Here is a 25,221-nt window from a genome sequence, read left to right on the forward strand (position 1 = left end):
TAACCACTACGCTACCAGAGCCTCCAGTACCCTTATGTTGTTGTTTGCCATCAAGTCGGTTCTGACTCAGCATCCCTGCATAGAATTTCTGACGCTGTAAATCTCTATGGGAACAGAAAGCCTGATCTTTATACCATGGAGTGACTGGTGGATTCGAACCACCAAGCATGTGGTTAACAATCAATACTTAATCCACTGTGCCACATTGGCACCCTGAGACCTTATACTGGATCACTATGAGTCAGAACCGACTCAATGACACTTAACAACAATGTTGTCTTTACCTGAAGACAGTTTCTCATGTGGGCAGATTTATACTTTGGCAGTTTTAGGAAAGCAAAAAAGGTAGAAATCAGGGATTATGACTGACTCTAAGTGAGGATCCTAACTTGACGTCTTCAACAAATTAAATTGAAACTCCAAAGTATTAAACTCTCAGAATAAAGATGAATCATAAACCCACTGTCTTTCTCACTTAAGAAACTCTTAGTCTGGGTTCTCTAGAGAAGTCGAACCAGAGATTACATAAATAGATAGATAGAGGTATTTGCTTCAAAAAAATTGGCTCATGGGACAGGATTAACAACAAATCAGAACTGAAGAAAGAACTCGTGAACTGAAAAACAGGTTCAAGAAATGATTAATTCAGAACAGAGAGGCAAAAAATGGAAACTCCTGAAGAGAGGTTATGAGATACGGAAGCAGAGTGTTGTTGTTGTGGCTTTACTGTATGTGTATTTGCATAATTGGAATGAGACTAGGTAATGGGTGAGATATACTGACATAATTTCCTAATGTGCTTTATAATAACAAGCCACAGATTGAAGAATCCCAAGAAACTCAGACAGCAAAATAAAAATACATCTCAGTCTTATTTCATTGCAATAATGTCAAAGAACGTAAAAGATAAGAAGAATTTCAGAAGTATCCAAAATAAAAAGGCATATTACCTTCAATGGAGAGACAGATTCTTGATTTCTCACAGCATCCTGGAAATCGGAATACAGTAAAATGTCATCTTTATGTGCTAAAAAGAAAATAATTGCTAACTCAGATTTCTACACCAGAGAAAAATACCATCTATAAATGCGAATAAAATAAATATATTTACGTACTATTTACATGTTTAATATATTAAACAAACAAGCAAAAAGAAGAAAACAGAGTTTGCCACCAGTTAAATCTGTCAACAGAAATGCTAAGAATGTAATTTAGAAGTGATCGCATATGAAGGGTCAAAGATTTAAGAAGTGTCCTGGTATGGCGCTGTAGGATAAGCACTGGACTACTAACCAAAAAGTCAGCAGTTCAAACCTACCAACTGCTCTTTGGAAACCCTATACAGGGTCGCTATGAGTCAGAACCAATTCAATATCACTTAATAACAACAACAGTTTGAATCTGGAGTTTTAGTGTGGCGCTGTAGGATAAGCCCTGAACTGCAAACCTCAAGATCAGCATTTCAAACTCGGCAGCTGCTTCTTGGAAATCCTACACAGGGTCCCTTTGAGTTGGAACGGACTGGATATACGTCTAGGGAAAGTTGTGCATGTATACAGCAGAACGCATATGCAAGAAGGCCTGTGCGGCATTGGTTGTAATAATCCAAAACTGAAACAAGCCCAATCTATCTCCATTAGAATGAATAGATAAACTGAGATCTTTCTATAGAATTAAATGCTACATAGTCATGAAAATGGGGAGTGCTGTGGCTCTGTAGGATAAGCACTGGACTGCGAACCACAAGGTTGGTGGTTTGAGCTCACCAACTGCTCCACGGGAGAAAGATGAGACTTCTTCTGTTCTCCCACAGATTTACAGCCTCGGAAAAGCTATACAAGTTTGCCATGAGTTGGAACCGACTAGATGGCACTTAACAACAACCGTCATGAAAATGAATACACTATAGACTAACACAACATTGTGGGTGAAAACAAAAACAAAAAATCAACCCAAGACAAAAGAATATTGGTCATATAAACTTTAGAAAGAAACAATGCTAAACTATATTGCTGAAGGATTTATAATTAAATGATTAAGCTCTAAAGAGTAACAAGGCAGTGCTTATCACAAATTCAAGATAATTGTTATCTCTCAAGGGAGAGGTGGGATGGGAGATAGCGTATGTATGGGTGGTGGTGGGGGTACATTCCCAGGTGCTGGCAACGCTGACTGGCCTATACTTTTGTTTGCTTTATTCATAAAACTTTGTGTGTGCATGTGTGTAATGTTTCTCTGTGTTCACAATTGTTGTTGTTTAGTGCCATTGATTCAGTCCCGACTCATAGAGACCCTGTATAAGGTTTCCAAGAAGCAGCTGGTTAGTTTGAACTGTTGACCTTGCAGTTCAAACCGACCTAGCTGGTCCAGTGCATTATCCTACATGGTATTTAAAGCCATAAAATTGCATGAGATCACCAACGGGTTGAGTATCACTAGAGAATGAATCCAGACAGAGTCCCAGGACACTACAATGTTAAAGGTTAGGACAATGAGGAAGAACCAGGGAAGATGTTAGTGGGGGTTCCTAAGAGTCAAAGTATTTCAAGGGAGAGAGCAATCATTGCGTCAGAGGCCACTGATATAGGTCAGGTAAGGTGAGGATTGAAGTAGAAGTTTATTTGCTGCCTGAGAGAAGAACTTGTATCATCACCATCATTGTTGTTGTAAGGTGCCATGGAGTCGGTTCCGACTCATAGTGACCCTGTACAGGGTTTCTGAGGTTGTAAATCCTTATGGGAGCAGACAGCCTCATCTTTCTCCCGGAGAACAGCTGATAGTTTCGAACTGCTGGCCTGAAAGTTTGCAGCCCGATTAGTAACCACTATGCAACCAGAGCTCCTTATCACCATCTTTATCATTATTATTTTCAACAACAGATAAATTTCTGGCCCATGGAACAAATGCTAAAAACTGACGTAATGGTCATGTTGCCATAATTCTAAGTTTTTTGTTTGCAATTCCTTGGAGACCTCCTCAAACTAGACTGGCGCATAGACAATATATTTGTGTGTTTTTCATAAATATGTGACTATCTCTTCCTTTTCCCTCTCTTTTCCAACCTCACGCTCCTCCAAATCTTTAAAAGTAAGAATTTCAAAGTGCTCTTTGTATTACCAAGTTCAGAATATTTCTAAGGCAATGTTTTGATGAGGAAAAAAAAAAAAATTGTTAAATGTAAGATTCTGTATCAGAAGCAAAAAACTAACTGGTACATCTCATTATGTCTTAAGTCCCCTAAGCATAACTAACAAGTACTGAGAACTAGAATATAGGAGTAGGATTTAAGACTAGAGCAGTAAGAATGGGATGGAGTACCATTTGAGTGATTAAACAATCCGGTTCTTTAACCTGCTCCTCTTTAAGCTAATAATTACCTAGGGTAATTATTAGCATTTATCCCTTTTTACTCTGAAAAGTATTCCAGGTTGAACTAGAAGGCATGGCATTGTAGAATAAGCACTGGACTGCTAACTGCAAGATCAGCAGTTCAAACCCACCAGCTAATTCTTAGAAACTCTATACAGAGTCACTATGATCTGGAATCAACTTGACCACACTTAACAACAACAGCAACCTATTAGGGAGTGCTGGTGGTATTGTAGGATAAGCATTGAATTGCTAACCACAAGGTTGACAGTTCAAACCTAGCAGCCCCTCCATAGGAGAAAGATGAGGTTTTCTGCTCCTGAGTCCTTATGTGGTGCTGTGGGTTAATGTGCTTGAGTGCAAAGTTGGTTTGAACTGCAAGGTTGGTGGTTCAAGCTCACCAGTCACTCCTTGGAAACCCTATACAGGGTTGCTATGGGTTGGAATTGACTTGACAGCACTTAACAAGAACAACTACAACAAAGATTTACAACCTCTGCAACCCTATACAAGATTGCTAAGCAACAGCACCTAACAATAATACCATCTCTTACAGTTTTAAAAATAATTACTTTCCAATAAACTTTTTCCATCCCTCTCTCCCCACTTCCCCCATATACACACACTTTAACAAAAAGCCCAGTCTCTTAAATTACCCTAGAACAAAGTGTAGAACGTAGGATGAATGGGGTCAGGATGGTGCTTGGAAGAGTATTTTTCTTCAGGAGATTAGAGTACCTGCTGTGAAAAAGTGTTACCGCTCCTCTCATTCTCTATCCCTCTCCTGTGATTGAGACTCAGGTTGAAGACACTAGGAGGATTCTAGGGAAAACAATCTGTCAGATCAGTTTGGGATGTTTCTGGTGGGATCATGAGAGCACAGAAATGCCTCATTGCTGTGTTCGTCTGCTCACCTGTGATAGAAGCCAGCATAGACACAAAGGAATTTTCTCATTTTCCCAACTCAGTGTGTTGAAATGTCTTTCCCTTTGGAATTAACTCACCTTTTGTTTTCTTTTTGTAAGGGAGGAGCTTATCAGAGGCAATGTTCTTTCTCAAGGACTAGATGCAAACTTTCTCCTTCCATACTTGTACACTGGGAACCAACCATCAGACACCCTCCACATCTGGCCAACCCCCAGTGCCACACTCTAGAAGTCATCTTAGCCTGCCAACACAGGTCCTAATCCTCACACAAGTACCTTAACTGTCGACCACCACTATAGTTCCATGCCTCTTCCCCTTTCGTGACCTTGTGTAACAGGATCCCACCCCATTTGCTTTTATTCCAAATGTAGTTTTTGACATGTAAGAACAAGGAGTGTGCTAGTCAGAAGGCCAGGGCCTGCACAGTTTCCATGTGTCTGTCCTTAGGTGCCCTCAAGTGAAGCAGGATACCAATCCCGAGAGCTTCTCTTCTTCTCTTGAGCTGGAATTCCTACTTTGTATTTGACAAGCAGAATGATGTAGACTTCTCCACTCATACCACGTGTCTTCTCCAACCATACTGACTCCCTTACTAGTGTCATCCAACCTCATGGCTTTAAATATTTAAAAGCCATTGATATTTGCTTTACTCCTAACTTTCTATCTGCAGTTCAGGCTATTACCCTTTAATCCAGACTTATATAACCAATAGATGCCTATTTCATCTCTCTACTTGGATGTCTAATATGCATCATATACTTAACATGTCCAAAACTGAATTCCTGGTTGTTCTTCTAAACCTGCTCCTCCCACAGTCTTACATCTCACAGTTGATAGTAACTGCATCCTTTCAGGTCCTCCAACCAAAAATCTTGATGACACTTCTGATACCTCTCTTTCTTTTTTATTCCAACATATTAGAAAGTGTGGTTGACTTTCAAAGTATATCCAGAATCCAACCACTTCTCACCATCTCCAGTGCTCCCCCTCGGTCCAAGCCACCATCATCTCTTGCAGTAGTCTCTTAACTTATCTCCCAGCTTTTATATTGGCCCCTACAGATCAAAGAATATTGATCCTTTTGGACTATAAGTCATTTCATTCCTCTGTTCAAAATTCTCTGTTAGCTTTCCATTTCATGAGGTGTAGAAACCAACATCCTTTTGCTACAGAATTGATCTACCTCTCCTCACCCATCCCTCTGTCTCCCCAACTCTCCATCTTCATCTACTCTTGCTCTCCTCTTGAGTATTCTGCTTCAGATATCGCTTTCCTCAGGTTCACTCCTTTATGTCCTTGCTAAAGTGTCACCTTACTGGCTCCCTTGTTGTTTTAACACAGCCATCCCTGTGTCTTTTTGTAATTGCCATTGTTGCCATAGTACTTAGCACACCAAACATGTTATATATTTTACCTGTGCATTAGGCCAGCTCTTGATGATAATGTTGTTGTCACCATTATCTTAGCTCTGCCATGTGCCCACCAGATATTGGACCAACCACATTGTTGCCTCTTGGGCCTCTGTTTCTGTATATGTAAAAACAAAGGTGGGACATGGATGATCCCTAAATGTTGAAGTTCTTTGATTCCTATTAGGATTCAGTTGACTAGCTTCCTCCACAAGAAGATCAACAGCATGAGAACAAAGAATTCTATCAGTTTCATTTACTGTTATAGCCATGACACTTAGAACTGAGACTTGAACATGGTAGGTACTCAAGACATACTTTCAAATGACTGAATGAACAAATACCTTCATCAAACAGATTCCAGAAAACAGTTTATTATGTCTTTGTTGTTGTTTTGTTGTTAAGTGCCGTGGAGTCAGTTCTGACTAATAGCGACCCTGTATAGCATTTCCAAGGAGCAGCTGGTGGGATTGAACTGTTGACCTTGCGGTTAGAAGTCCAGTGTTTATCCTACACCACACCAGGACTTTAGCATGTAATTATTTGTTTTGTTTTTTAATTGAGTTACTGCTGTGTCATGTCCTAAACTGTGCACTATCCCACTTGTGCCTAATGCACTTCTGGACTCCTGCTGTCATGCTGTAGGATCAGCACTGGACTTCGAGTTACAAGGTTAACAGTTCAAACCCACCACTTGCTCCTCAGGAACCCTATACATGAGTTTGAATCAACTCGGCAGCATTTACCAACAGCAACAGTTCACTTCTACTTGCTCCTTCTGCCTTTTCTGGAAATATCTTTCTCCCCACTATTTTTTCTGCAAAGTCTTTCCCATAAGAAATCATCCTAAGATGTCTTCCGTGGAGTTTTTTTGAACTAATCCTCCTGCTCCCTGCTCAAAGCATACCAGAAGCTAACAACTAAGGCCTGCGGCTCCATCCAGCTGCTACGGAGCTCATCCTTGTCGCCTGTGTGTGGTGATTTCCTGAAATCCACTGTCAGAATACAAGTCCTTGAGGGTGGGAGCCAGGCTGGCTTTCCTTCCTGTGCCTCTCATGGTGTCAACTAGAGCTCTAGATTTGGTAGTGTAGTTTCTGTTGCAATTCAATTATGCCACAGAAATATGGCTATGGTATTCAACTGTGGAAGGCAACAGGGACCATGATAACATTCCCCTGTGCAGAAGAGTTATATTGTCTAGAGCTGGAAATCCATAAGTCTTTACCAAGCTAGTTCTACATTGAGGGACCACCATGAAATGGCAGGACACACACCATATGAAGCAAGACTAGCTCCCACTTCTGGCCTAGTTGGAGGAGACTGGCCACAAACACAAGATATACCTAGTCCAGTGGTTTGTACAATGTAAATTGTCAGTAAGTATTTCTTGGAGTCCTGGTGTGGCACTGTGGACTAATGCATCAGACTGCAAAGTCATTTGAACTGCAAGGTCGGTAGTTCAAGCTCACCAGCTGCTCCTTGGAAACCCTACACAGGAGCGCTCTGGGTCGGAATCGACTCAACAGCACTTAACAACAACAAGTATTTCTTAAATTACAAAATAAAAACTACAGGCACAAGTAATGACAATGATATTGGAGTTAATGCAGGATGACGTGAGTTTTAATGTTAGGGTAGTGAACTAGAGACTTGGAGCCACAGGGCAGGTTCAAATCCTGAATCTTCAAGTGTATCAAAACTTGACTGTAGGAAGTCATTAAACCTTATCTACAAAGTGACTATCTTCTATGGTTGTTATGAGAATTGTTGTTGTGAAGTGTCATTAAGTAAATTTTGACTCATAGTGACCCTGTATAGGGCTTCTGAGGAGTGACTGGTGGGTTTGAATCACCCACCTTGTGGTTCAAACTGACCTTGCGGTCCATTGCTCATCCTACAGTGCCACACCAGGACTCCATGAGGATTACTACGAGTGAACATAAGGATTAGTATGCCCTAGTAGAATGTGATGCTGTAGGATAAGCATTGGACTGCAAAGTCGGTTTGAACTGCAAAGTAGTAGTTTAAACCCACCAGCCATTCCTTGTCAACCATATACAGGGTTGCTATGTGCCAGAACTTACTCATTGGCATGTAACAAGAACAGAGAAGACACAAATAGGTCACCTGTTGATGATGATGTTGTTAAAAACCATTAGCTCAGCCCTGCCATGTGTCCTCCAGTCAACATTGCCTCTTGGGCCTGGCCTCAGTTTTCTCATGCATAAACCAGAGGCTTGGTCTGGATGATCTCTAAATGCTGACTTTCTCTGATTCCCAGTTAATGACTCAGTTAGTTAATTAAGAGTGTAGTCCAATCCTTGTGACCTTCAGCAAATCACTTCTCACCATGCCTGTTTCCTCATATGCAAAATGCATGTGGTTCTGCCTCGGTGCTCTCTAAAGTTCTTCCAGCTTGAAAACTGAACCTTGAGATTCTTGAAGGAGACACCTAAGAAATGGTTCAGAACCTGACTTCTATCCACTAACAGTTGTCTTTGAGTCAGTTCCAAGTCATGATGACCGTATGTATGTCTATCAGAGCAGAACTATGCTCCAAAGGTTTCTCGGTGACTGGTTTCTCAGAAGTAGATTGGTGGTGGTGGTTATGTGCTGTGGAGTTGGTTCCGACTCATATCAATCCTGTACATGATTTCCGAGGCTGTAAATCATTGTTGTTGTTGTTGTTGTCAGGTGCCATCGAGTCGAAACTGACTCATAGCGACCCCATGCACAGCAGAACGAAACAATGTCCGATCCTGGGCCAACCTCACTACCGCTGCCACACTTGAGTCCATCAATGATGCCACCTGGCCAATCCATCTCGTTAGGGGTCTTCCTCTTTTTGTCTTTTTCACCTTACCCAGCATGACATCCTTCTCCAGCGACTGTTTCCTCCAGACAATATGTCCAAAGTATGAGAGACGAAGCTTAGCCATCCTGGCCTCCAAGGAGCACTCTGGCTGCACTTCTTCCAAAACAGATCATTACGGGAGCAGAAACCCTCATCTTTCTCCCACTGAATGGCTGGTAGTTTTGAACTGCTGACCCTCAGGTTAGCAGCCCAATTCGTAACCACTATACTACCAGAGCTCCTTAGCAGATCTCTATTTGGAGAGGTGCCTCTTGGTGGATGCAAAGCTCCAAATCCTCAGTTATAGCCAAATGCATTAATCATTTGTTCCCCTTAGAGTTTCCTTTATTTCCAAAATGGGATATAAATCAAGACCAGAGAAGGTCACATTGCAGAGAAAAGCATCAGACGGCTGGGAAATGGTATGCGGAGGAGCTCTGGTAGCGTAGTGGTTACGAATCGGGCTGCGAACCTTAAGGTCAGCGGTTCGAAACTACCAGCCGCTCCGCGGGAGAAAGATGAGGCTTTCTACTCCCGTAAGGATTTACACCCTCAGAAACCCTGTACAGGGTCGCTATGGGTCGGAACCGACTCGATGGCACTTAACAACAACAACAACAGATACAGTCAAAGAAGAATAGAGGATGGGAAAAGGGCTTTCCTGAGAGGGTAAAATGTTGTTGTTGTTAAGTGTCATCAAGTCGATTCCGATCCTTAGCAAGCCTGTAGATGGTTTCCGAGGAGCAGCTGGTGAGCTTGAACCACAGACCTTGCAGTTTAGAGCGACTTTGCAGTCTAGCCCCTTAACCCATAACACCACACAAAGGACTCCAAGTGAGTAGGGTAGTGCTTCTCAAACTCAACTGGGAATCTTGTTAAAATGCAGATTCTAAGTCAGTAGGTCTGGACTGGGGCCTGATATTCTACATATTTAACAAATGTCCAAGCCTTTCTTCTGCAGTGCTTCTGGGTGGGTTCAAACTGCCAACCTTTTGGTTAGTAGCTGAGGATAAACCATTGACACCATATGCTGTTGATAAGTGCTGTAGAGTCATTTCTAACTCATGTTGCTGTTTTTAGGAGCCATCGAGTCAGTACCGACCCATAATGACCTTATGCACAGCAGAATGAAACAATGCCCAATCCTGGGCCAACCTCACTATTGTTACCATGCTTGAGTCCATCGATGCTGCCACTTGGCCAATCCATCTCGTTGGGGGTCTTCGTCTTTTCCTCTGACCCTCCACCTTATCAAACATGATATCCTTCTCCAGCGACTGCTCCCTCCTGACAATATGTCCAAAGTATGAGAGACGAAATTTGGCCATCTTGGTCTCCAAGGAGCACTCTGGCTGTAATTCTTCCAAAACAGATGTATTTGTTCTTTTGGCAGCCCATGGCACTTTCAATATTCTCCTCCAACACCATAACTCAGAAGCATCAATTCTTCTCCGGTCTTCCTTAATCACTGTCCAGCTTTCACATGCATATGAGGTTATTGAAAATACCATGGCTTGGGTCAGGCGCACCTTAGTCCTCAAGTTGACATCCTTGCTCTTCAATACTTTAAAAGGTCTTATGTAGCAGATAGTGACCCTGTATAGGGTTTCTGAGGGATGACTGGTGGGTATGAACCCCTAATTTGCAATTCAAACTGGCCTTGTGGTTCAGTGTTTCCCCTGCAGCATCACACCAGGCAGGACTCTATATAGTGGACAGAAAATGACAGGTGAGAAGGTTTCACAGAGGAAAGGGGATATAACCAGTACTTGGACCACACCTTGCATAGCAAAGAAGAGTGTGCCTTCTTCCCCAGTTTAACAGCTGAGCCCCTTACAGATGCTGAAGAGAAACTCACCTCCTCCTTTGCCTTCCTCCAGGCCCGATCCCACAAGACCCCAAAGCAAAGGATGTTTTTCCCATTGTTATTTTTTATACAATCCTTCCCCAATGCTTATTCCCAAAGAGGCACACACACATTTTAACGCCAGGGCCTCCCCACTCTCATCAATACTTCCATCGCTGACTTTCACTGCAAAAGTGATTTGGGGGGAAATGAATCTCACACCACATTTCCAGGCCCTTACTGTCTGGCTGTGACAATCCCAGAGGATTGGGAAGTGAAAATGTCTACATTGTTGGCGAGCAGCAATGTCGTGCCCAGGTTTTCTGACTTACATGGTAGTCATCCCTCTCCCCAACCCTGCACTCGAAGAGAGGCCTCCAGCACAGTGTTTTCCCACCTAACCTCTTCAACACTCACACTCAACTCCTAGTCCTTCCTTCCACCTAGCCCCCTTCCTGCCTTCCTTACTGAGGACTTCTTTTTCATACCATGTCCCACAGAACAAATACTAAAGTTTGTAACATACAGTAAACTGAGGTTACAACCAGCACATCTTCAAATCTTAGTTTCCTGCCCCCAAGGATCTGACACTTCTGAAAGCCTTTCCACCTCCGGGTCATTCACCACTGCTTGAGAATCACTTCCAGGCCCAGCACTTTTTCTGACCCCACTCCCCAGCTTCCAAGTCTCCCCCTTTAGCCTCAGGATTCTTTCCTTTGCCCTTTTTCCTCCCCTGGGTGGCACAGATGGTTTGCTGCCAGCTGCTGACCAAATGGTTTGAATCCTCCCAAGGCGCCATGTAAGAAAGACTTGGCCATCTTCTTCTATAAAGATCACAAACAAGAAAATCCTATGGAGCTCAGTTCTACTCTGTGTCATGTGGGTTTGGTTATATTTTGTTTTCTCTCCCCATGTTTTCCAGTTAGCTCTCCACAACCAGGCGACAACTTCCACAGAAGGAAATCTGACCAGAACAGCCTTTTCCTGAGAATCCCTAAGATAAAAAACTTTGTTTGATTGAAACAAATTAGAATTTTGCTTTGAGCTGTTCACACACCTAGCAGTTGCCGCTTCTCATCCCTCTGCCCCTGTGAGAGGCTTACTCAGGGCACTCTCTACTCCTGTCTTTGTACTTTTGAAAACAATTCTTGCAGGAGAAGAGGAGCAATGGAGGAGATAGAAAAAAGGAGGGGCTGTTGGGCCAGTCTGGGAGAACCCCTTTTTATTATTATGTTCTAAAAAGAGGAAATGAAGGAACCCTTAGGGATCAAGTGACTGATAAACATCCTTTTTGAACACAGTAACATGACATTTCTGTACCAAACAAGAAATCTGAGCCCCTCTTTTAAGCAGCCTGGTAGAAATATGTTAGCATGATCTTTTGTTTGGTCTGATTTCTTGCCCATTTCTCTCTGTCTGTCCCCCAGCAAACTCTAACCTCATCCCTTCTCAGCTCAAACACCTTCAATGGTTCCCTATTTCCTCTTATTGGGGACCCAGTTTGAATCTCACTTCCTCCGCAAAGTATTCCCTGACTACCTCCGATCTGCATACTTTCTAGTACAGCTTTCCTGTATGGTTCCTTCAACAACTATATATTTCACATTAAATAATACATTGTCAAGTATTGTTTGCTTTGTTTTGATAGTTCATCCTCTCTCCAAAGCTCCCTAATAAAAAGAATCATACGTACACAATGATTTTCAATTTTTTTGTGTGTATGAGTTATAGACCATTTGAAATCTGATGAAAACCAAAGATGCTCTTTCCCTGAAAAATGTGCCTGCACTCAGAATGCTGCCAAAGATTCCAGTGTATTTGAGTTCCCGAGTTGCTCAGCAATAGACTCCAGGTTGATGACACTTGATGCAGCTAATAGCCTGAGCACGTAGTCGGTGACCAAGGATCGCCTGTTGATGCATGCCTCTCTCTGTCTTTTCTGAACAGATTGCTCTGACATTCTCAATTGTCTTTGGGGTGATTGTGTATCGGATCACGACAGCAGCTGCTCTGTCTCTCAATAAGGCAACACGTTCCAATGTCCGGGTGACAGTGACAGCAACGGCGGTCATCATCAATCTCGTGGTCATCCTCATCCTGGACGAGATCTATGGCGCTGTGGCCAAATGGCTCACCAAAATCGGTACCGTACCCCCAAACCTCATGTTTATCCTAGACCCCTTTGAACAGTGTCCATCCAGTGTGCACAAGGTCGATGGTGGTTATGACTCGAACTGAGTAGAGGGGATGTTTTTTATAGCACAGTCAAATTGGAGACAAGAGGAAGCATAGGATTTATGTACCTGCACAGTAGTTATGCTTCCCTTCGAGACAGGAGTCCTTTCTGGAACATTCTTGATCAATAGCCTCATGAAACAGGGAACTCACAGTCCTGTAAGGGATAATCCAGGACTCGATTCTTTTCAGCCTAACCTAGATGCAAGACCAATTCAACACTTCCTGCTAATCATGGCAGAGTTTTAGCTCAGCTCATTTTCCCAGCAACATTTATAAACTGTCGGAAAGCCTCTTGACACATGAGCCCAGGAGGGTCTTCTATAGCCCCATATTGCCAGAGGCCCAGAAAATCCACACATTCCCCATGCGCTGAGCAGACTTCAAAGAAGCAGAGCAGACTTCCCAAGCTTCAAGCGAGTGAGAAAAATGCAGCGGCCTCAGCATTCAGACGTGTCATCAGACGTGTCATTTGAGCTGCAACCTGCTGTTGCCGGAGCACCAGTTTTGGCAGTTGTGCTTATTAGGTGGGGGAGGGCTGAGAGGCGAGACCCTTGCTTCATCGGACTTATTCTGGGTGGCCTTTTCTTCTTGGAAATTCAATTTCCAAATATAGGCAAAGAGTCCCAGTTTCTGGCTACCCTCATAAACCAAAAACCAAGCCTAAACCAAGTTTATTCTAATTCACAGCAACCCTATAAAGGGTTTTTGAGACTCTAAATCCTTTCAGGAGCAGACAGCCTCATCTTTCTTCTTAGAAGCAGCTGGTGGTTTTGAACTGCCGACCATTTAGTTAGAAGCCCAATGCCTAACCCACAGTGTCACCAGGGTTCTTTGGCTGCCCTCTTCTTGATGTTAAGTGCTGTTGAGTAGGTTCTGACTCATAGCAACCCTGTACAGGCTTTCCAAGGAGCAGCTGGTGAGTTTGAACCACCAACCCTGTGCTTCAAACGGACCTATTGGCTATTGCTTATCCTACAGCACCATAGCAGGCTACCCTCTTAGGGAGGATGAATTAATGGTATGTCTTGAATTCACTGACCAGCTGAAAACTAGACACTTGATAGGATAATCTCTTTCTCAAGAGAGTTTTCCCATGAGGATTAGAGAATTCCAGAAAGTTTTCACTAATTCTAGTTATTCTTTCAGTGCCTTTCCCTAGCTTGGGTTCTTAGACTCTTAGACTACATAACAGGCATTTACCTTTGAGGTCTATGTTTATGCTGGTCACTGCTGCTTTTCAAAAGTTTATGTTATGCCATTTTAGCTTATGAAAGGTTTATTTTCAGATAGCAGGGGAAACTGGTATAGGGAGTTTACCATCTCTGGTGGAAGTTCTACTCTCTTTAAAGTATGCGTGTGTTGGTTAGCTAGTGTTAGTACTCTATTGTTGTTGTTGTGAAATGCCATCGAGTCAGTTCTGACCCATAGCGACCCTGTATAGGGTTTCCAAGGAGCAGCTGGTGAGCTTAAACTGCCAACCTTGCAGTTCAAATGGCTTTGCAGTCTGGCACATTAACCCACAGTGCCACACCAGTACTATATTAGACAGTGAATAAGGAAGTTCATACAAGAATTAATGCATTTGAGATATGGTGTTAGAGGAGAATATTAAAAGTCTCATGCCAAGAGAACAAACCAATCTGTGTTGGAAGACAGCACAGCCAGAGTGCTCCTTGGAAGCCAGGATGGCCAGACTTCATCTTTCATAATTTGGACATATTATCAGGTGGGACCTGTCCCTGGAGAAGGGTATCATGTTTGGTAACGTGGAGGGTCAGAGAAAAAGAGAAAGACCCCCAGCGAGATGGATTGGCTTAAGGGCAACAGCAATGAGCTCTAATGTAGCAAGGATTGTGAAGTTGGCGCAGGACCAGGCAGTGTTTCCTTCTGTTGTGCATAGGGACACTATGAGTCGGTACCGACTCGATAGCACCTAATAACAGCAACATCAACTCTTTCTCACTGTTCACCCACCTGTCTCCCATTTGTGTGGTGTTAGGCAACATAGAACTTACCTAGACTAATTCTTTATTGATGCATTCTTCATAATTTTCATCTTTACTTTCCAGTGTTTAATACCACATCTGGACTGTTTTCACAAACCTGGCCTTTTGTGTCTTTCTTTTGGACATCTCTACCCAGCTGACCTTTCTACAACAGTGGGTTTGGGGACAGCATTCCCAGTCAAGCCCATCAGAAACCTCCCCTTTGCTCCAGGGTCAAATATAAAATAATACTTGAGGCTCTCAACCACCTGCCTCCCATTGTTCTCTACCCCAGCAGACCCACTCAACTCAGGGTCACCCAAATTCCTCCTGTGTGTTTTCACCTTGGAGCCTGCTTATGTGGCCCTCAGGCACCTTCTCTTTAAAGCGCCATGTCTGCCTCTTGCATGACGAGACCTTTTTCTGGACACTCAGATCTTGTGACACTTCTCCCATCTCTGAACTCCTGAAACACAAATTCATTCATTTATCCACTACATGTTTATTGAGTACCTCCTTTGAGCCAGGCACAATTCTGGGAACACAGCAATAAACAATATACTTATAGAATAATGATGGAAGCTGAACAATGATGAAGATGATTTCATAAAATGTGAGAGAGTAAAGTAGGGTGATGTGTTTCAGGGTATGCATTTTGGGTTAGGGGGTCAAGAAAGGCTGGTTTGGGATGGAAACATTATAGCTGAGACCTGAATGGTAAGCGATAACCAAACCAACCACACAAAGAACTAGAGGGAAAACTCTGGGGAGAGACAAAGGCAAAGCTGTGAGGTGGAAGTAAACGTGGAGCATATTATCTCTCCTTGGATGTGTATCGCGTACTGCCTTCCACTATTGCTGGTATTACTATGTCTTCTTGGATGCCATTCTAGTAGTAGTAATGGGCTCGGGTGCAAGACATGCTATAATCTGGAAGCCACTTGGCACAGGCAAAGCAGGGTTTGAGTTGAAACCTGGGTGTGGGGTGGGATTGCCAGGGGAATGTGTGAAGCTTTGGAGCCTGATTTGTGAGGAAGTCTGTCAGCCAAGGTACAGTGTTCTAAGTGTGTAGCCAGGTTAAGCAACATCAATAAGTGGCATTTGCATGTATGGGTATAGGGATTCCAATTCATAAATGGCTCAAGGACTGTCTTAGTCCCCACTGGGCAAATCTCCTAAAAAAGACCTTCGTAAGATCTTAAAAAGCAAAACTGCTATTGTAATGACTAAGGTATGCTGACTCATAGGAGTTTTAATCACCCCATATGCGTGTGAAAGCTGGAAATTGTAAAGGGTTGACTAAAGAAGAATTGATGTGTTTGAATTGTAGTGTTGGTGAAGAATGTTGACTATAGTGGCTGGATGGCTATGTGCCATGGAGTCGGTTCCGACTCAGCGACCCTGTACAGGGTTTCTGAGGCTGTAAATCTTTATGGGAGCAGAACGCCTCATCTTTCTCCCATGGAACAGCTGGTGGTTTCGAACTGCTGACCTTGCGGTTTGCAGCCAGATTCGTAACCACTACACTACCAGAGCTCCTTATTGACTATAGTAGACACTGCCAAAAAACCAAAACCAAACCCATTGCCACTGAGTGGACTCAGACTCATAGTGACCCAACTGGACAGAATCAAATTGCTCCAAACTGTTTCCAAGGCTGTGAATCTTTCCATGGGCAGTCTGCCACAGCTTCCTCACAGGAAGCAGCTAATGTCCACAGTCAAGTACTTAGCCACTGTGCCTATCTGACTGCCTAAGCAATGAACAAATCTGCCTGGAAAAAGTACGTCAGAATGGATGTGTTTCAAGAGAAGGATGTCATTCTTGGTAAAGTAGACGATCAGGTAAAAGGAGTCCTGGTGTGACACTGTAGGCACTTGACCACAAGGTTGTTTTGATCTGAAACTCACTAGTCAGTTTAAACCTCAAGGTAGACAGTTTAAACCTCAAAGTAGTCAGTTCAAACTCACCGGCAGCTTCTCAGAAACCCTATAAAGGGTCACTATGAGTGAGAATGGACTCAACAGCACTTAGCAACAACAATGAAATGGAGTAACCCAGTGGCTGTAGCAATGGGTTCAAACAGCAGCCGTTGTGAGGATGATGCAGAACTGGCACTATTGTATTCTGCTGTACGAGGAGGTTTCAAAGTGGAACTAACACTAATGGAATTCTTTCATGAACTTTTTGAAGCCCCCTTGACATAGGGTATTCCGAGTCTCAACCAAATAGGCACCTAACAACAGAAGTCCCCAAGGAGATTTTCATTCCTGGAGAGATTAAGATGGTGGCTCCAGGGAGAGGAGTCAGTCCTTGGGGTTGGAAACCTGCAAGAGCTAGGTAGGTTATCAGGATCCCAGACAAGCAAGCAAGCAGGACACACCCCATGGCAGGAAGCTAGAATCTGAGGGAAGGTAATCTGAAGGTAACCAAGTCTGCCAGCTCAAGACATGAGTACAGGGATAGACTGTGTTTTGAGGCAGCAGACCTCTGATCTCACTACTTAGGAGCAGGATGTCTAATGCTCCTAAAACAATCCATGATGACCACAGCATGGGATAGGCATGGCCTGTACTGGGCCCATTCAGACTCTACTGAGGGATTCTTCTAAGGAGCTTGGCTGACACCACCCACTTGTAGGAGGAATAATCAAGATGCCAGTGTTTGGCTTTTATCAGCATCATTCTCCTAATCCTCCTTCCCCAGCTCCTCCTCTTCTTTTTCTCCCTTTCAACACTTTTTACAAAATGCTGGGTTGTGTGTGGAACTGTGAAAATTCATTCTTCACTCTCCATGAGATCTTTCCAAGGCATAGGGTCAGGATGATTGCAGCTGGTAGTTTCAAACTGCTGATCCTGACATTAGCAGCCCAATTCGTAACTACTACGCTAACAGAACTAGAGGAGTCAAATCAAAATTGCTCATTCTTACAGCATTGGCTCTGTGTGTGAGTTATTTAGACATTGCTGCTAGCCCACTCACTAAAATAGAACCAGAGTTTAGTGAAGTGGGGACAGGAAAGTGAACAAAAGAACAGTGGGGAAAGGTCTCTGACTTTTTTGGAATACCACCACCTACCATGCACATTAGTCAATAACCAGTTGCTGTCAAATAGACTCCTACTCATAGTAATCCCGTCATGTGTCAGAGTAGAACTGTGCTCCATAGAGTTTTCAACAGGTAATTTTTAGATGTAGATCTTCAGGCCTTTCCTCTGAGGTACCTTGGGATCAAAACTATGATCTTTTGAGTAGCGATCAAGTGCATTGACTATTTGTACCACCCAGGGATCCCACCAGGCAGTGTTGTTATTGTTGCTGTTGTTAAGTGCTGCTGAGATGGTGCCGACTCAGAGCGATCCTGTATAGGGTTTCCAAGGAGCAGCTGATGGGTTTGAACTGCGGACCTTGTGGTTTGAAGTTCAATGCTGATGCTACAGCACCACACCAGGAGTCTGGTAGTGTAGTGAATTATGAGCTGGGTTGCTAACAGCATGGTCAGCAGTTTGAATCTACCCAGTCACTCCAAAGGAGAAAGATGAGGCTTTCTGCTCCTGTAAATAGTTACAGCCTTGGAAACCTTATATAGGATCTCTAAGAGTGCTTAACAATAACAACAATCAACCAAGGATTCCACCAGGCACTGTTTATATACATTATCTCATATAATTTTAACAATAATTTGGGGTCATTTTCTTTATTTTCCTTATGAGAAGGCTGAAGAGGTTTAGAAACTTGCCCCAGGCATATAGCTAATAGTGGTACACCTGTGTACAGACACACATTTACACAGCATTTTCCTGTGTCAAGAACTGTTCTAAGCATTTTATTTATATCAACATATTTAATCCTCAGAGCAGCTCAAGTGGGGTAAATAGTCTCAACACTCCCACTTCAGAGATGAGAAGACTGAGAAACACAGAGGCAGGCCCAATTCTTATAGCTAATGAAGGGTGAATCTGGTCTCAGTGGTCATGTTAAGACCAACATATTCTACTGCCTCGTAGGATGCCCTGTCCTTTTCCTCAGGCAAATTTAAATTTAGTGAGAATGCAAAATAAATACAACAAAGATGCTAGAAGATTTAATATGTAACGTACCCACACATGCGAATTATAAGTGGTGAATACCTCTGGGAACCGGAGCAATCTTGTGAGTCAGATGCGTCCAAGTAGAGACAGTGTCGTGTAGTGGAAACAAACTTGGAGTATACCAGGCATGTCTGCAAAGCCTAATTAATTTTTTTAAATGAATGGCACCAAGAAGTCCTGGTCTAAATTTTTGCATCCAGCTCTAAGCTACTCTCAATAAAAGACAATCTATCGATGTGGGCTAATGCACCAGACCACAAAGCCATTTGAACTACAAGGTCGGCTGTTCAGGCTCACCAGCTGCTCCTCAGAAACCAGATAAAGGGTCGCTATGGATCGGAATTGACTTAAGGGCACTTAACAACTTTACAACTAGAAAGAGAAGATTTTGTTGTTGTTGTTAAGTGCCTTCGAGCTGGTTCCAACCCATAGCGACCCTGGATAGGGTTTCTGAGAAATAGCTAGTGAGCTTGAACCTCTGACCTTGTGGTTCAAACTGACTTTGCAGTCTAGCACAGTAACCCACAGCACCACACCAGAACTCCAAAGAGAGAAGGCAGGGAAGGGGAAAAATCAGTATTAAAAGCACAAATAGCTATTAAGGGATCAAACACATTTTCAAGAAGAACATTTTGGATATATAGAGATGCATCTAGTTTTCCATCAAATGTGGGCAATGTGTGATTTTAGAGTGGAGGGTGAAAGTGTTGACTTTATTGGACTCTGGATATGGGGGTCTGAGTGCCACCACTGGGCCCGTGGGATCAGGAATGTGTTGCCATGCATGTGGACACATGTGGAGCTGGCCATGGCCAGGTGGGGCCAGTGTCTTCCTTGAGGGAAGGCCATTGTGCTGGTAAATTGAAACCTGGCCTGAGAGCTAGGTCTCCTGGGCTGTTTGCTTGGCTCCACTACCAGCTCCTGCCTCTGTGGGTGGCCTCGGGTAGTCAGGGATGAAGATCCCCCTGCTTGCCCAATCAATCAGGGCCAAGGAGGGTGTGGCAAGCACAGATTCTACCATTGTCTAAGGACAACCCCTCTTCCCGTGATGTTGGCTTAAATTATTGTAAATGTCTAAGAAAAAGAGAGGATGATGGGAGACTGTTACTAATAAAAAGAATTCTTTTTAAAGACAGACTCATGGTTATGTGCAAGTTTGTGAAGCAATTTATTCCAGTTATATGAAAATACTTTTAGTATTACAGCTACTTATAATAGTTTAATACAACTGGTGTGAACTACTTCCTTAGCTTGGGCCATAACCATGATCCTGTCTGTAACAAAACATACATTCTTGTGTGTTTCCAGTTAATCAGTGAAGCACCCACCTTTCCTATTAGGAAAAAGTCCAACATATTCTTCTCCCTCTCTCTGAGTTTTCTAAGACCCCAGGGACAGTAGCCATCCGAAAGAGGAAAGGAATGGGGGTGTGGTGGTTATTTGTGTGTGACCCCTCTCTCCAGATTTCCTCTCTACACTTCCCTGCTCTGTTCTGTGCCCCTGAGGATGAGACCATTAGATTGTATCTGCCAGCCTTCCTCCCCTCTGGCTTCTGGTTGGGTTCAGCTAAAGGAGGCCTTGACAGGAGATTAAAAGACAGGTGAGGGGGTTGGGGGCATTTTTTCTCTGCTCCTTGCTGATTCACCCGCATCACTGGCAAAGCTGCATCCCTTTGTAACTATAGCTCCCACTGGGCCATTCCTCCTTGGTCCTCATGGGAACTCCAGTCATACCAGTTCTTCTCCTGTCTGTAAGTAACGCCTTCATTAAAGTGGTATACTACTGTGTAGGTTGTCACCAAAAGGAAAACAAAATTTCCTTCATTTGAGCCATCTGAGGTGACTTCTGTTTCCTCTTGGAATCCTGGCGTCTTAAACAGGAGACACCTGGGGTCTGACCATCTCATCACTTCTGGTCTCATTACTCAGTCTTGCTCTTGGAGATGGGTCCTGCCTGTCTGAGGGAAGAGTCTGCACCTCTGCTGAGATGGCACTTCCATACTGCAGGCCCTTCAGTGGCTACAGGGGCTCACGCACTGAGGGAGGACACCTCTCTTCAGTCTCAGCCCAGTTGAGAGGCTGCAGCTGTTTGGGTCCTCTCAGGATACATACACATCCACCACCTCCACTCCTCCACTGCATTGACCCAGCACCAATGATTCCCTTCTCTCAGGAAATTCACTCACCCTGGGGCATACAGCTTGTCTTTTTAAACCTTCAAAACACCGGAGATCTGATTATACCCTTTGTAACTTCCCTTCTGAGGGAGGCCGCCTCAAGTAACTCCAGGAACCTTGTTGCTCTTGTTAGGTGCCCTCCATTCAGTTCTGAGTCATGAACAGAATGAAACATTACCTAGTCCTGTTCCATCCTCACAAATGTTGTTTGAACCCATTGTTGCAGACACTGTTTTAGTCCCTTTCATTGACTTCCTCTGTTTCATTGACCTACTTTATCAAGCATGATGTCCTTTTTCAGGGACTGGTTCCTTCTCATAACATGTCCAAAGTATGAGACATGAAGTCTCACCATCCTCATTTCTATGGAACATTCTGGCTGTACTTATTCCAAGACAGATGTATTTGTTATTGGTACTTCCAGTATTCTTATCCAACACCATAATTCAAATGCATCAATTCTTCTGTGGTCTTCCTTATTCATTATCTAGCTTTCACATGTATATGAGATGATTGAAAATACCGTGGATCAAGCACACCTTAGTCCTCAAAGTGACATCTTTGCTATTTGACACTTTAAAGATGTCTTTGCAGTAGATTTGCCTATGCAGTACATTGTTTGATTCCTTGACTGTTGCTTCCATGGGCATTGATCATGGATCCAAGTAAAATAAAATTCTTGACAACTTCAATCTTTTCACTGTCTATCATGATGTTGTTTATTGGTCCAGTTGTGAGGATTTTGTTTTCTTTATGTTAAATGTAACTCACATTGAAAGTTGTAGATTTTGATCTATGCCAGCAAGTAATTTATTTCCTCTTCCCTTTCATTAAGCAAGGTTGTATCATCTGAAGATTGCAGGTTGGTAATGAGCCTTACTACCATCCTGATGCTACACTCTTCTTCATATAGTCCAGCTTCTCAGATTATTTTATAAGAATACATATTGTACAAGCATGGTGAAAGGATACAACCCAGACACATACCTTTCCTGATTTTAATCCATGCAGTATCCCCTTGTTCTATTCTAGCAGCTGCCTCTTGGTCTATGTAAAGGTTCCTCATAAGCACCATTAAGAGATCTGGAATTCCATTATTCACAATGTTTGCTACAGTTTGTCTTGATCCTGGTCTATGTAAAGGTTCCTCATAAGCACCATTAAGAGATCTGGAATTCCATTATTCACAATGTTTGCTACAGTTTGTCTTGATCCACCAGTCAGATGCCTTAACATAGTCAATAAAACACAAGCAAACATCTTTCTGGTATTCTGCTTTCAGCCAAGTTCTGTCTCGTGTCCTCCTCTTTTTCTGTTATTTTGTTATTGATCGTTTGGACCTCTTTCTGTAGGCTTTGAATTGTTTCCAATGCTGTATCTATCTTATTTGATTGTTCCTGTAGCACTTTCCTGACGTCTTCCTTATTTTTCTCAACTCCATTGTAAAGTGTTTTGAAACATTTTATAATCGTTTTTCTGAATTCTTTCTCAGGCATTTCCAGGACCTGCCCTCCTTCTAGAATGGAGTCCAGGTCTACTTCTAGGTCATTTGTCTCAGATATTTTATCTTTTTTCTGGACATGTGCTGATATGGTCATCTGCTTTTGCTTCTTGGACATGTTTAGTGTTTATCTGTGTCCCTAATACTTAATTGAGTATGTGTTTTGGTAATTTTTTATGCTTTCTGATTGCTTCCAGGAAGGTATGATCAGGATGTGGGCGTCCCTTTTTGCTCTTTTATTGCTTAACGCAGAGTAACTTTCACAGGTGTTCCCTGTTTTTCCCTGGTATATGGCAGCTGGTATTTGTTCTTGCTTGGGATTTGGTGTTTTATAAAGTGTGATTGCAGCTTGGCTATTTGGCAGCAGTTGCTGATTCTTCTCGTGTAATATAAGGAGACACAGAGTCCTCCAAAAGCAAAAGGGACGCTACGTAACAGCCAAACACCACCAGTCAGGTAAAAAACAAAAACAAAATAAAAAACAAGAACAAAAACAAAAATGAGAGAAAGAGGAAAAAGAAAAAAAAAACAGAAGAAAATAACTCAGCACCAACAAAAACACGACTGAGTACAGCAGTCTGTAATCACAGAAAAGGGAGAGGAGGGAGGAAGAAAAAGATGGGAAAAAAAATTTTTTTTTTTGAATCTGTAGCTTAATATAAGTATGTCTTTAATGTCCTAAATTCCTGGCTTCAAAGCTGTCCGAGAGATTTTGCCTTTAAATTCTCTTCTCAGTCACTTCTGCCCTCCTCTCCTTGTTGTTGTTAAGTGCTGTGGAGTCAATTCTGACCCCTAGAAACCCTGTATAGGGTTTCTGAGGAGCAGCTGGTGAGCTTGAGCCACTGACCCTGCCATTCAAAAGGCTTTGCAGTGTGGCGCATTGACCCACAGCGCCACACCAGGATTCCTCTCCTACCCATGATAAAAAACAGACCAAAAGGGGTACAGATCAGCGCCTAAGCTTGGGCTGAGTGTCTGTGCGGATTCCTGGCAGAAGAAACCGCCAGCAGTGAGGGTGGGGGTGGCCATTTGGCTCAGGCACTCCCTCTATTCACCAGAATGGAGGTGGGCAAACAGTGAGCACACCAATTACCCGACACCAAAGAAAAACATAAAATCAGAACAACGCAAAACTGACAAAGTCCACCGTGCATCTTTTTCCCAAGTTTCCCGCAGCGTTATTCCGTGGCGTCTCTGCAGCCCCTTTTTCGTCTTGCCACCTGGTCTCACCCAGGATGTGGGCTCAGGCCTCCAAGCCCGGCCCGGCAGATTCAAAAGTACGTGATTTTTTACTTCCGCTCCAAACTCCACAAGCTATAAGCCTTCAAACCTTTAAAACATTCCTATCTCTGTGGGTCCGAGCCTTGGAGCTCTGTCCTGGTTCTTTTTTGCCCGGTACTCCGCATTATTGCTGACCTCGTGTCCTCTTCTTAATCTAGCTTGAATTTGGGGCATCTGCCTGTCTATACACTGCTGCAAACATTTTGGAATTATTTTAAGCAAAATTTTACTTCCATGTGATATTAATTATATTGTTCCCATATTGTTGTTGTTAGGTACCATTGCATAGGTTCTAGCTCATTGTGACCTTATGCACAACAGAACGTAATACTGCCCAGGTCTGTGTATGCCTCACAATCATTGTTATGGTTGAACTCATTGCTGCTGCCACTGTGCCAATGCATCTCATTGGTGTTCTTCCTCTTTTTTGCTGATCATCCACTTTACAAAGCATGATGTGTTTCTCCAGAGAATGGTGCCTTATTATAATACGTCCAAAGTATGAGGAATGAATTCTTCACCTTCCTGGCTTCTAAGGAGCATTCTGGTTGTACTTCCTTCCAACATAGATTTGTTGTTCTTCTGGAAAGCCATGGTACTTTTAATATTCTCTTCCAATATCATAACTCAAATGCTTCAATTATTTTATGGCCTTCCAAATTCATTGTCCAATTTTCACATGCATATGAGGCTATTGAAAATGCCATGTCTTGTGTCAGGTACACCTTAGTCCTCAAACTGACATCTTTGCTCTTGAAGAGCACAAGACATTAAAGAGGTCTTGTGCAGCAGATTTGCCTAATGCAATATGTCATTTGATTTCCTGACTGCTGCTTCCATGAATATTGATAGTGGATCCAAGTAAAATAAGTCTTTGACAACTTCAATCTTTTCTCCATATGTAATGATGTTATTTATTGGTCCAGTGGTGGTGAGGATTTCAGTTTTCTTTACATTGATGTGCAACCCATACTAAAGGCTGTGACCCTTGATCTTCATCAGTAAGTATTTTAAATCCTGTTCACTTTCAGTAAGCAAGGTTGTATCATCTGTATATCACAGATTGTTAATGATGCCACAGTCTTCTTCATATAATTCAACTTCTTAGAATATTTTCTCAGCATACAGATTGAATTGTTGTTTTACTAAGTACTGTAGAGTCGGTTCTGACCCATAGCAGCCCTGTATAGGGTTTCTGAGGAGGAGCTGGTGAGTTTGAACCACCGACCTTGAGGCTCAAATGACTCTGCCGTTCAGCAAATGAACCCAGAACGTCACACCAGGAATCAACAGATTGAATAAGTAGGGTAAAAAAAAATACAACTCTGTAAAATACCTTTCCTGATTTTAAACCATCCTGTGTACCCTTGTTCTATTCAAACGACTGTTTCTTGGTCTGTGTACAGGTTACTCATGAGCACAATTAAATACCCATTCTCTGTGATGTCATTCAATGCTTGTCATGTTCCATACAACTGAAAGTCTTTGCATATTCCATAAAGCACAAGTAAACATCTTTCTGGTGCTCTCTGTTTTCAGTCAAGA

General features: G+C 42.8%; 1 protein-coding gene across 1 annotated transcript in view; it reads left to right on the top strand.

Moving 5' to 3' along the window:
- Positions 1-25,221, top strand: part of ANO2 (anoctamin 2) — a 547,529-nt gene that overhangs the window by 440,712 nt on the left and 81,596 nt on the right. Inside the window, exon 16 of the mRNA XM_006862668.1 lies at positions 12,353-12,548. Coding sequence (XP_006862730.1) covers positions 12,353-12,548 — 196 coding nt within the window. The remainder of the gene's footprint in view (positions 1-12,352; positions 12,549-25,221) is intronic.

Source organism: Chrysochloris asiatica, unplaced genomic scaffold, assembly GCF_000296735.1.
Source record: "Chrysochloris asiatica unplaced genomic scaffold, ChrAsi1.0 scaffold00050, whole genome shotgun sequence".
NCBI classification, from domain to species: domain Eukaryota; kingdom Metazoa; phylum Chordata; class Mammalia; order Afrosoricida; family Chrysochloridae; genus Chrysochloris; species Chrysochloris asiatica.